Source organism: Poeciliopsis prolifica, unplaced genomic scaffold, assembly GCF_027474105.1.
Source record: "Poeciliopsis prolifica strain line A6 unplaced genomic scaffold, Auburn_PproV2 SCAFFOLD069, whole genome shotgun sequence".
Classification (NCBI taxonomy): domain Eukaryota; kingdom Metazoa; phylum Chordata; class Actinopteri; order Cyprinodontiformes; family Poeciliidae; genus Poeciliopsis; species Poeciliopsis prolifica.
The window spans coordinates 698,213-711,557 of record NW_026562444.1 but is presented as its reverse complement, the minus strand read 5'-3'; the positions used below and the strand labels follow the sequence as shown (position 1 = coordinate 711,557).

General features: G+C 43.5%; 1 protein-coding gene across 1 annotated transcript; it reads left to right on the top strand.

Annotated features, from left to right (window-relative positions):
- Positions 1-1,428: 1,428 nt before the first annotated feature.
- LOC129351739 (caveolae-associated protein 4a-like) lies at positions 1,429-12,832 on the top strand. Its single transcript, XM_055020654.1, is given in 3 exon segments — positions 1,429-1,924; positions 10,881-11,364; positions 11,367-12,832. Coding segments are annotated over 3 exon segments (951 nt in total). The 5' UTR covers positions 1,429-1,516; the 3' UTR covers positions 11,426-12,832.
- The last annotated feature ends 513 nt before the right edge of the window (positions 12,833-13,345 follow it).

Genomic DNA, 13,345 nt, shown 5'->3' with positions numbered 1-13,345 from the left:
TCAATTGTGTGTTTTTTTAACAAGACAGCAGGTCAAAATTATTTTCATGTTCTCCATCTTTAAGGATTTATAGGTTTCGTAAAATTTCACTGATCAACCAGGTGAAACTAAGAAAATCACTATAAACAGTTTTTAGCATGTTATTGCTGAGCGCAGTGACGAAACGTTTGGACGCCATGTTGGTGTGGAACCGGCGGCTCCGGGGCCACATGGGACCTGAAGACCCTCCAACACTCAAGATTAAGATCCAGTTACATTAAATTCTTAAGATTAGTGTGTTTTTATCACATGCCAGCTTTAGCTGTTTGGCTGAACTGTTTCATCTCCACTCTCTGTGATCTTCTCTGCAGGTCACAAACTTTCTGCAGGTTTTATGCAACATGTTGAATATTTTGGCTTCTGCTTCCCTGGACCGAACCTTGAATAAATAAAGTATTTTTGCATTAAATTGAAACTAACTGCATTGCTAAATGTTGACAATTTCATCAGTTTCCATTGCTGCTGTTAGCGGATGTAGCTTGTGCATCAGATATACAGATGTACCAGAAACATGCAAATACAAAGGTTCCATTTGGAGCTTTTATATAAACAAAAGGAAGAAATGGAACAAGTTACCTAATTAATTAATGAATCAACATTAAAAACTTCTCAAGAACAATAATCACCCGTTCAGCCAGCAATGCATCTTGGGATAAGATGAGCTGAGAAATAAACATCCAATCTGGGAGAAGACAGGAACATTTGGAGAAAAATCAAAATGGCGCCTGTGTAACGATATATCTGCACCCCAGGAAAACAGGAAGTGATCACTTCAAATTAAAGGGTCCTAGAATTCCTGATCAACTTTAAAAATTAATTCTGATCTATAAAAGCACTTTAGTGTCATTTCTAGCATTGGAGCAGATCTTAATTTGAATGCTTCACAGCACATTTTCATTGAAATAAATGAAAACGAGGCGATTTGCTTGTAGAGCTGAACTCTGGAGCCTTCAGCTCTATAAACGGCTTCAGATCTCAATGTTTGGACTCTGCTGCCTAAAGGCCAGAGCTGCTCTGAGCCATCAGAGCAGGAATGGCTGCAACTGTCGCTCAGAAACCCAGGATGACTCCTGCTGATGATGTACATGTTTCACAGCTGCTTACAGGAACAGAAGTGGAAATTATTGGAAATTATGAATCACTGCACATGGCGGGTAACAAAGCGGCGCAGGACTCAGAGGGCTGCTTGCATCGCCTGAAATGTCAACGTGTCGCCTTACAGGGAGCTCATATTTTTAGCTTAGTTCTGCAGGCTCAGAGTTTAGTGCCTGGCCCACGTCCCATGGAGATCTGAATCAGGATCCTTCGGTGTCCTCACACCTATTTTTAAAGGGGGGTAGGTGGAGTTTCCCGTCTCTCTTGCGCCCAGACCTGAGTTTGGGTCACAGCGGTTGGGTGTTGCCTCTCTCTGGTCTGCTGGTCCCAACGCTCCTCAGACCGAACCTGCAAATTCACTCTGTTGTCCAAAACATCCCCAATGGATCAGCACAAGCTGCGCTCGGCAGGCGTCCAGGAGAAGCTGGAGATCGTCGGGGTGGAGGACGAGGCCGGCAACCCCATCAGCGCCCTCACCATCCTGTCGCTGCTGGAGCGCGTGGCCGGCATCATCGACAACGTCCAGTCCTGCCAACAGCGAATGGAGGAGCGTCAGCTGGAGCTGGAGAACAACATCAAGACCATCCAGGGCGACGTCCTGAAGCTGGCCAAAGACCACAGCGACACCAGCGGCACCGTGGAGAAGCTCCTGCAGAAGACCCGCAAGGTGAGCGCCAACGTCAAGGAGGTCCGCACGCGCGTGGAGAAGCAGAACATCCGAGTCAAGAAGGTGGAAACGACGCAGGACGAGCTGCTGACCCGCAACAAGTTCAGAGTGGTCATCTACCAGGTAAGACGAGACGCCGTTCAGCTGCCAGCGCCGGGACTGAACCCAGACGGCCGGGTTCAGTTCCAGGGTGTTTTCCACCTGAAGGTCCGACAGGCATGGTTTGATCTGGAACCAGAACTTCACCATCTGCTCCACCTCCAGCTGCTGTGGTTCTGAGTGAACCAACCTGTTCCCCTCCTGGCCTGTGGGGGCGCTGCTCCAAGAACCACTGAAGGAAACGACACAACAACTCTGAGCGCAGCTTCCTTCTTCACCAGATGGAAACAGAAATGGAGGCGTCAGAGTTTAGCGGTTGGAAGATTTATCTTTAGTCTGGTACGTTTGTTTGGGTTGAATTTACCCAGAATGCCTTGTGCTCTCGTCCATTTCCTGGGTTCACTTCAACCAGAGAAAGAAATGGCCAAAATTTGGTTGATGCATTCAGACTTTTGCACACCAACTGATCAAAGTGAACTGAAGTGGCTGAGGGGATCCTCCATCTTCAGGCCGACATTTTAAAATCAATCAGCCTGATCGATCTCAGCGGCAAACCGATAACGCACCTCATCTAAACTGAAAACATTCAAGCTCAAATCTGAGTTCAGTCAGTGCAGAAGGCAAAGAAAAGAGGAACCATGGAGTCATTAAGTAGCAGGAATAAAGGAAAACTGAACCAGATGATAACTGATGAACTGCTGCACCAGCTGCACCAGGAGCAGCTGCACCAGGAGCAGCTGCAGCAGTAGCAGCTGCAGCAGTAGCAGCTGCAGCAGCAGCAGCAGCATCAGGGCTGTGAAATGAAGTTCAGACTCATAAGAGCCCTCGACTCTAACGCGGTAATTCATAGGAAAAGCTTCATCATTACAGAGAGAGGGCAGCAAACCCTGATCAGGTCGGATGAAAGCAGGAGAGACTCTGCAGGTTGGAGCTGCCAGCATGAAAGCTTGGATATGAACCACATGCAGGAACATGTTCTGACCCGTAAGAGTCCAAATCAGCAGGAACCAGGAACATGTTCTGATCCGTAAGAGTCCAAATCAGCAGGAACCAGGAACATGTTCTGACCCGTAAGAGTCCAAATCAGCAGGAACCAGGAACATGTTCTGACCTGTAAGAGTCCAAATCAGCAGGAACCTTCATAATGGCTGCTGATCAGGTTCTGTCTGATCAGGTTCTGTCTGATCAGGTTCTGTCTGATCAGGTTCTGTCTGAGGTTCTGTCTGATCAGGTTCTGTCTGATCAGGTTCTGTCTGATCGGGTTCTGTCGGCTTCGGTCCAACAGCAGAGTTGATCTACATATTTAGGCAGCATAAAGTTAAATATTTTGCTCTGAGTATTTAGATTTTTAGTAAATATTTAACTTACTAACTAAATATTCCGTTTGAAACTGACATTTATAAATGAATGAATTTCTCTCAGGAGGATCGAAGATCTGAAGAGGTAACTATGCATTCAGTGGAGGAAGTGTGGGAGAACTGGGATTATTGGAAACCAGTCGTCCATGAGGATGAACTGGTTTCCAACTGGTTTCCAGAGTGGACTAATCAGGGCTGCTGCTGGTTTCTGTTGCTGGGTTTCCTGGTCGGTGCTGCAGGTGGAGCTGCAGAGAGGATGGGGTCGGGTTGGAGGTTTCACTGCAGATCATTTTTAATATAAATTCATCCTGGACGTTTTTTACTGAGGGTTTCAGCCCAGTGAGTTTAAACAGAATAATATAAACATGAACTAGGATACATCATCCAGGCGAAAACCACCAAGAAGAAGAAGACAGGAAGTGGTTGGAGGATGATGACTTATCGTGTGAACAAACTTATTCACGTGATTTTGTTGTTTCTTATTTTATGGAAATACTGTAATTATGTTTTTGGTGCTGGTGGAATATTGATGATCTGATTATGAAGCTTCATCAGCTTAGTGAATTATTGAAATCTGCTGACATGCAGCTCCTCTCTGAACGCGCAGAGGCTAACCGCTGTGATGCTAACAGCCGTGATGCTAACCGCTGTGAGGCTAACCGCTGTGATGCTAACCGCTGTGATGCTAACAGCCGTGATGCTAACCACCGTGATGCTTACAGTCAAGATGCTAACCGTTGTGATGCTCACCACCGTGATGCTAACAGCTGTGATGCTATCCGCCGTGATGCTAACCGCCGTGATGCTAATAGTCGTGATGCTAACAGCCGTGATGCTAATAGCCGTGATGCTAACATCCGTCCTTCTGAATATTTTATCTGAAATCTCAGGTTCCGCCGCCAACATTTCTTCTTCTACTGTTTCATTCAGCTGAAGCTTATCTCGTCATTGTGCTGAGCGCCACCATCAGGACACATTAAGAAGCAATAAGAGCAAAGAAATCAGGTTTTTAAGATTTAGTTGCCTAAAATCGTTGACAAGTTGCTTGTCTGGCTGCTTTGCCTCTTTTAGCTCTTCTTCATGCTAAACGTTTCATTTGCACATTTAGCATCTTCTAACCTATTTTTTCTGGGAGTATCTTGATTGTGCGCAGGCTGAGTAAATCTGGGCTGTGTGCAGAATGGAAACCGGAGCTCAGTGTGCAGCGAACAGCTGCTGTGGATCTGTGACAGAGGGGCCTATTCTGGGATGGCAGCATTCTCCCGCTGCCAGGAGGGACAGGCCAGAAACTGCTGCCGCCCGCAGTCTGGGGCGCAGCGCCACCCGGGGATCCATACGCAGGACAGCTGGAGCTTTACAGGGCAGCAAGAAGGAGATTTATATCATGGAAAATATTTAGAAAAGACCTGCAGGGCTCTGTGGCCACCAGGGGGCAGCAGAGAAATAATAGTCCTTAGCGTATAAAACACTGGTAGCTGTGACATCAGCGTGGCCTACTTTGATGATGGATGCAGTCTGGATTTCATTAAAACAAAAACATCAAACTAAACTAACTATAATCATCTTCAGGTGTTGAGTTCAGTTTTCATTTTTAGCTTTATTCATGTTCTGCATCAGCAGTACGTGAATCCACTGTGCACAGCTGCTGACTGCTCCTTCAGACTAGCCAGCAGCAATTAGCAAACATCTGGTGGAGCTGCTGAGCTCACTGTAGGAACGCTGGTAACAACGATAACGGTTTAATAGAGGAGCCATGTTGGGACGACGTCCTGGAGGCGGAGCTTCAGGACGTTTTTAAAGAGACAGAGACACAATTTCAAGGTGACAAATTACAAAGACAAATTGCTTTTGTCACATATGTAGTATTTTTTATAACAGTTGAAGTCAACATAGCACATAAAGCTGCATTTATTTTCCCTTTGAATCCATTTTCAGGACATTTTTAAAGCCGGCAGTTTGTTCTTGTTTTTTGGTAGCTGAGGAATGAATCTGTTTTTATCTGCAGCCTCAGCTGAACATCAGCATGAATAAACGTTTTTCCCTGTGGCTCCACGGCCTGAGCCCCTGGTCCGGTCTGGTCTGGTCCCGGTCCGGCCCGGTCCGGCCCAGTCCCAGTCCAGCTGGTTTGAGCCCGGCGGTCAGACCTGGTGTTGGGTTTCCTCCTGAGGGATCTGTTGTCGTTTAGCTGATGCGTTGTTCCTCCTGCAGCCACTGGAGGAAGAAAGATGGCGGCGGCCGGTAATCAGGCGGAGATCGATGGCTGCCGCCGTTCGCCACGCGTTGCTAAAATGTTTCATTTCAGAGGTTATGGTTTAGACTGAGGTCCTGCTGCATGCTGGGTAAAATATTAATCTCATCAATTACTGATTCTCTTATTTAATTTATGATCCAGTTTCTGCTAATCTGAGGGTTTAGTGGTTTTTTTTTAATATTTATAATTTTTGGAAATGAGGTTTTAGTGGTTGTGTGGCAGAGTTGTCGTCTTGCAATCGGAAGGTTGTAGGTTCGATTCCAGCTTCCTCCTGCCATATGTCGATGTGACTCTGGGCAAGGCACTTAACCCCAAATTGCCTACCGGTCTGCGTATCGATGTATGAAAGTGTGTGTGAATGTGACTCTAGTGTAAAGGGCTTTGAGTGGTCAAAATGACTGGAAAAGCTCAATATAAGTTCAGTCCATTTACCATTTAGTGCAGATCATTTCTGGAGATGTTTGTGTTTCTTTGAGGCCTGTTTGACGTTTTGTCTCTAGTTCGGTGAGTCTCTGCACATCGCTGGTGTTTTAAGGAGTCTGATCTTTAAGCCCTTAAATTTTCATGTTGTTTTGCTCTTTGCAGATCTTTCATTGTCAGTTTTTGGCAGCACTTTTAAAATAGAGAACCTTGTAATGGTATTTTATTGGGATTTATAAAACAGACCAACTCTAATGATGTTTTTTCAAAAGTTTTTAACAATTTGAATCTGAAAAGTGTGGTGTGCATTTGTAAACATCCATCCAGAGAAACTGGATCGAAACCTTTTCATGTGTTTGAATGGCCTAGTCAAATTCAAAAGAACACCACACTCCTCTGAGTTATATTTGAGTAGAAAATATTAATTCTCATTTTGTGACTTTTTAAACCTTCAGTAGTAGAGTTTATTTATTTGCTTTAATTTCTGGATGAATATTAGGGCCAGAATAAGAGAATTCTTAATTACTAGAATAAAGTTAAGAATGATCAAAATAAAGTTGTAAAATTATGAGACAAAGTTGTTTTATGAGAGAAAAGCTTGGATTGATTTATCAATATGTGACCAGATCAGAAACTGAATCTGATTCATTCTGAATAGTTTCATTTATCTTAAGTCCTACAGATAATAATTAGATTTTGCTATAACAGACTAAATATTTCTTCATTTGTAAAATTGATACTAAAGCAAAACCTAACAAAATGCTCAATATTCGCCTTGTAACGTTGCTCTGTAACGTCTCTCTGTGACGTCTGTGTAACGTCTCTGTAACGTCTCTCTGTAACGTCTCTCTGTAACGTCTCTGTAATGTCTCTCTGTAACGTCTCTGTAACGTCTCTCTGTAACGTCTCTCTGTAACGTCTCTGTAACGTCTCTCTGTAACGTCTCTCTGTAACGTCTCTGTAACGTCTCTCTGTAACGTCTCTGTAACGTCTCTGTAACGTCTCTCTGTAACGTCTCTGTAATGTCTCTCTGTAACGTCTCTCTGTAACGTCTCTGTAACGTCTCTCTGTAACGTCTCTGTAATGTCTCTCTGTAACGTCTCTGTAACGTCTCTGTAACGTCTCTCTGTAACGTCTCTGTAATGTCTCTGTAACGTCTCTGTAACGTCTCTGTAACGTCTCTCTGTAACGTCTCTGTAACGTCTCTGTAACGTCTCTCTGTAACGTCTCTGTAATGTCTCTGTAACGTCTCTGTAACGTCTCTCTGTAACGTCTCTGTAACGTCTCTCTGTAACGTCTCTGTAACGTCTCTCTGTAACGTCTCTGTAACGTCTCTCTGTAAACGTCTCTGTAACGTCTCTGTAACGTCTCTCTGTAACGTCTCTGTAATGTCTCTCTGTAACGTCTCTGTAACGTCTCTGTAACGTCTCTCTGTAACGTCTCTGTAATGTCTCTCTGTAACGTCTCTGTAACGTCTCTGTAACGTCTCTCTGTAACGTCTCTGTAATGTCTCTGTAACGTCTCTGTAACGTCTCTGTAACGTCTCTGTAACGTCTCTCTGTAACGTCTCTGTAACGTCTCTGTAACGTCTCTCTGTAACGTCTCTGTAATGTCTCTGTAAACGTCTCTGTAACGTCTCTGTAACGTCTCTCTGTAACGTCTCTGTAACGTCTCTGTAACGTCTCTGTAATGTCTCTGTAACGTCTCTCTGTAACGTCTCTGTAATGTCTCTCTGTAACGTCTCTGTAACGTCTCTGTAACGTCTCTCTGTAACGTCTCTGTAATGTCTCTGTAACGTCTCTGTAACGTCTCTCTGTAATGTCTCTGTAACGTCTCTCTGTAACGTCTCTCTGTAACGTCTCTGTAATGTCTCTGTAACGTCTCTGTAACGTCTCTCTGTAATGTCTCTGTAACGTCTCTCTGTAACGTCTCTCTGTAACGTCTCTGTAACGTCTGTGTAACGTCTCTCTGTAACGTCTCTGTAACGTCTCTCTGTAATGTCTCTCTGTAACGTCTCTGTAACGTCTCTGTAACGTCTCTCTGTAACGTCTCTCTGTAAATTTGCCCTGTAACGTCGTGTTTTTGTCCAGCAGCTCTCTGTGCTCAGATAATCGCCTCCTCTGAACTTCCTGTCTCTTTTCTTCATCACCTCTCGGGTTATTAATACATTCTCTAACCCACATTCCCAGCCGGTGTAATTATTGTGTCGTTTTCAGCTCGTTCTGACAACGCCTCTGTGATTAATGAGTGTGATCATTGCAGGTGGCCGCAGCTTCAGCCTGATTAACTCGCTCCCGCAGCTAAAGGCGCAGCGGGGGAATTTTCTGTTCGCCCAGGAAAACATGATGTTTAAATGAAAGGATGAATACCTGCTGAGGTTAATGTGTACTGTTAGCGCGTCTCTGCAGTCAGATTATTTCTGAGGGAATTATAAATACCTGAGCCATTAATCCTGAGAGGAGCAGCAGATGGGAGGTTGTTATTACTTTTTGACCTTCTCTCTGTGACCTTCTGTAAAAATAGGGAAACGTGATCTCATGATGACGGCTGTGTTATCAGACAGAAACAAGGGGCTGCAGGCCTGACAGCGTCTCTGAGGAATATAATGTTTCTATCTGAGCTGCTTCGGTTTAATAAATGTATCCATAATGGAGAGAACAGATCGGTTTCATCTGCTCTTGGACAACTGAGCCGTCCGCCGAGATGGAACTGCGCTAAACGGGAAGGAGTCAAGAAACAGGAATATTTCAGAGAAATTCATCTTAATCAGCTAATGGAGATGTTTGAAGTTACTATGAACTCCAGGTTTTGACTTTAATTTAATTCCTTTGCAGCATTTTGCAGCATGAAGCTGTAAAATAAACCATCTCATTGAAATGACCTCAGCTGGTTATTTCTGCTAATCCAGTTAATTATAATATTTCTAACACAGGTTGAAATCTCTGCCAACAGCACCAAAAAATGCCACTTTCTTCAGGGTTACCCTTCCTAACACTAAAAACTGTTTGATTAAATAGACACACGTTCAGGTGGAAAATGTTTTATTATTATTAATCAGACACTAAAACTTAAAAATTCTGACATTTATTTCAAAGATTCTTTATCCATTTATTGTTGTGTCCAAAAATATTTACACCCCCAATCAAATGAAAATTAACTAATAAATAATTAAAAAATGTATTTTATTACCTTTTGACAAATGCTTGTTACATTTTTAATCAGAAACTAATTCTTTTGGAAATGTTGTATTTCAGCAGTTGATGTTTGTTAAGGTGCATTCACACCAGCTCTGTTCAGTTCATCCAGCTGCAGTCCGTTTGCCTGGAAAGTCCGGTTCCTTGGGGCGGTGTGAACGCGTCTTCAGCGCAGGGCATTCTGGGTAAATACGACCAAAGCTAACATGCTAGCCTAGCGCTAGCTCCTGGTCTTCAGCCAAAGACTAAACAGAAATCCTGCAGCACTAAACTCTGACACCTCCATCTTGTTTCCATCTGGTGAAGCAGGAAGTTGCTCTCAGTGTCTTCAGAGGTTTGTGTGTCGTTTCCTTCAGTGATTGTTGGTGCAGCGCCCCCACAGGTCAGGAGGGGAACAGGCTGATTTGACTCAGCCACAGCAGCTGGAGGAGGAGCAGATGATGGAGGTTTGATCCCAAATTAAACTGATTTCACTGGAATATCAGGTGAGAAAACACAGTTTCATTTTATTATAGTTTCATTCAGCCTGTAGATGCATATTTGACACAATCCTTGAGAAAAATTCACAGCACTTTTCCACCACTGAAAGAATTACTCAAGAATGTCATTACAAAAATGTAACTTTAAAATAATGTTGTTGTTTTTAAGTTGTTGTGAGACCAGTTTCACATCTCTCAATTAATCTCAGGTAATCTCAGTTAATCTCAGGTTTCTCAGGTAATCTCAGGTTTCTCAGTTAATCTCGGGTTTCTCAGTTAATCTCAGGTTTCTCAGTTAATCTCGGGTTTCTCAGTTAATCTCAGTTAATCTCAGGTTTCTCAGTCAATCTCAGGTTTCTCAGTTAATCTCGGGTTTCTCAGTTAATCTCGGGTCTCTCAGTTAATCTCGGGTTTCTCAGTTAATCTCAGGTTTCTCAGTTAATCTCAGGTTTCTCAGTTAATCTCGGGTTTCTCAGTTAATCTCAGTTAATCTCAGGTTTCTCAGTCAATCTCAGGTTTCTCAGTTAATCTCGGGTTTCTCAGTTAATCTCAGTTAATCTCAGGTTTCTCAGTTAATCTCAGGTTTCTCAGTCAATCTCAGGTTTCTGAGTTAATCTCGGGTTTCTCAGTTAATCTCAGGTTTCTCAGTTAATCTCAGTTAATCTCAGGTTTCTCAGTCAATCTCAGGTTTCTGAGTTAATCTCGGGTTTCTCAGTTAATCTCGGGTCTCTCAGTTAATCTCAGGTTTCTCAGTCAATCTCAGGTTTCTCAGTCAATCTCAGGTTTCTCAGTTAATCTCGGGTTTCTCAGTTAATCTCGGGTTTCTCAGTTAATCTCGGGTTTCTCAGTTAATCTCAGTTAATCTCGGGTTTCTCAGTTAATCTCAGTTAATCTCAGGTTTCTCAGTTAATCTCAGGTTTCTCAGTCAATCTCAGGTTTCTCAGTTAATCTCGGGTTTCTCAGTTAATCTCAGGTTTCTCAATTAATCTCAGTTAATCTGAGGTTTCTCAGTCAATCTCAGGTTTCTGAGTTAATCTCGGGTTTCTCAGTTAATCTCGGGTCTCTCAGTTAATCTCAGGTTTCTCAGTCAATCTCAGGTTTCTCAGTCAATCTCAGGTTTCTCAGTTAATCTCGGGTTTCTCAGTTAATCTCGGGTTTCTCAGTTAATCTCGGGTTTCTCAGTTAATCTCAGTTAATCTCAGGTTTCTCAGTTAATCTCGGGTTTCTCAGTTAATCTCGGGTTTCTCAGTTAATCTCAGGTTTCTCTGCGTCCTTCAGGGTGAGACGGAGGTCCCATCCGTGGCTGTCACCAAATCTCCCAAAGGACTTGGACTGGAAGGCCTGGATATCGAGCCCGATGCCTACGACATCCCCGCGGACCTCTCCTCCGACGAAGAGTACCTGAGAGACGAGGAGCCGGACCCGTCTCGAGCCGCTCGACTCAAGAAGTCCATGGTGAAGAGCACGGAGACCCTGAAGGCGGCCTTCTCCAAGGAGAACATGAGCAAAACCAAAGACAACCTGGGCACCAAGTTCCACAGCCTGGGCGAGAAGGTGATGCCGCCGGAGAGGAGGGAGAAGATGCAGCAGGCGGGGGAACGGCTGAAGCAGTCCGGCGAGCGGCTGAAGGAGAACATCGCCAAGAAAGCTCCCACCAAAGAGACCTTCCGCATCAAGCTGAAGAAAGAGCGGGCCGTCGCCGAGGGCCAGGAGGGCGCGGAGGGGGAGGGGCGAGCCGGCCAAAGGAGGAAACCGGAGAGCGCGCAGAAACCAAGAGGGAGGGGCCAGTGGAGGAGGCCGGCGCCACCCGGGTGGCAGAATAACGTCCTGAGAACCAGGAAGTGGACACTGGAGGAACCAGGTCTGAGATGTGAGAGGATTGTCTCAATTAATAAATCTAGACAATTATTGATCAAATCTGTGAAATGAAAGGTATTGATGTGAAGGGTGAGACGTGATCAGGTTGTAGAACATGTGAGTCCAGGCGGGTCGGAGAGCCGATGGAGGATGACAGGAAGGATTCTGAATGTTGACACTAAATGTACATATAATCCCGTACAAACGTCCAGTTTGAGGAGGTGAAACTGCCTCCAGCGGGTCAGACTGGTTTCTGTCTGAGCTCAGAGACAACATGTGGCTGGACGCTGAACGCCGCACTCACACCTGAACGCCACACTGGTTACTTTTATTTAACTCTAGAAAAGTTCAGCATTCTGACACCAAACTGTTTTAAAACAACAAAATCAACATTTCTGCCCGTTTGGCCTGAGAAACGGAGAAATCTGCCGTTTCATGGAGAGTTTTTATAAACAGCGACTGAAGAGCTGCAGCAGGATGAAATCTCTCCAACATGATTTCAAACCTTTGCTGCTTTTCCTGATTCACCTGAGAGCATTTCTGAAGTCGCTGCTTTGATTGGACTTTCAACTTTCTGCTCTTCAACCATCAAAGGCTCTGAATTAATCCAGTAGAAATTTGGCTTTTAAAGGAAATTCATTAGTTTGTTTAGGAGTGCATCTTTCTGTGTCATATTGTTTTATTATTTTTGTATTGCTGCTCTTCATTTACTGCAGTAGAGAAAGTTATTTAGGTTTATTTAGGTTTATTTTGGGTCTGAAATCCATTTTTTTTACAGTTACTCAGAAAATCCTAAATGCTGAAACAGGAATAAAAACCAAACTGTCAGTTTCTCTCAATGTTTGTGTAACAAAACCTGAATCAAACAATAAAAAACATTTGTTACGGAAACAGTTTCATTTTTACTGTCATCATTTATTTGGACAATGAAAATTAAAATAATGATAATTGGTCTGCGTTCAGCTTCACCTGGTAAAGGAAGCTGGTAATTGGTTGGCTTCCTGTTACATGTTTTCATAATTTTTGATTTGGTTATTTAGTTGGGTTTATGTTGTTTTTTAACAAGTTAATTGGTTGATAAGGCTCTTTAATTGGTTAATTGGTGTTTTGCCTTGCTGCCCCATACCAGAGGATAGTTGGTTATGGATTTATTCATGTAGTGATTGATTGTTTTCATGGGTTATTTAATTTGATTTATTTGTTTTGATTGGTCGGTAGGGTTTGGTTAGTTAGTTAGGAGCTTCTTCAGGTGGTTAACTGGTTTGAATGGTTGTTCCATTCAAACTCATCTCTGTGTCTGACGTTTGATTTTTATCCATTAAAGCATTTATTCATTGTTCTTTCTGCTTTGTCCTCTTCAGCTCATTCTGTTCAGTTTTTATTTATTCACAATTAAAGGAAATAGATTTTATCTGTGAAAAAACATTTTCTGTCTTCCTGACTCAAAGTTTTTTCTCCAGATTTGAGGATTTGTCAGTAAAATCTGTTTTCCAGCAGCAGATTCAGTCCAGAGCAGGGGAGAGATGAAGACATGAATCAGGCTGGTTCATGTCTTCGTCTCGCCGTCTGTCTGAGTGAGTCTGCTGGTCGGCGCTGCGCCGCGTCTGCAGGAATGAAACACCAAACAGAGACCATTAAAAGCCAACAAAACATTAAACTTGTCTGTTTTCTCTTGGGAGAAATGTTAGCTTAGGTGTAAATGTCTTTTGTCATTGTAATTTATTTTATTTTCAGATTTTCATCTTTAAAACCAGAATTTACTCATAACTTTCTACCTTTTTCTGTCTGACGTCATTGTTTGGTATTAACCCCCCCGACGGCCCCTGTAGCTCCGGCTCTGGTCTGAAGCTTTGTGCATGTAAATGTGCTGCAGTCGCTGCTTTACA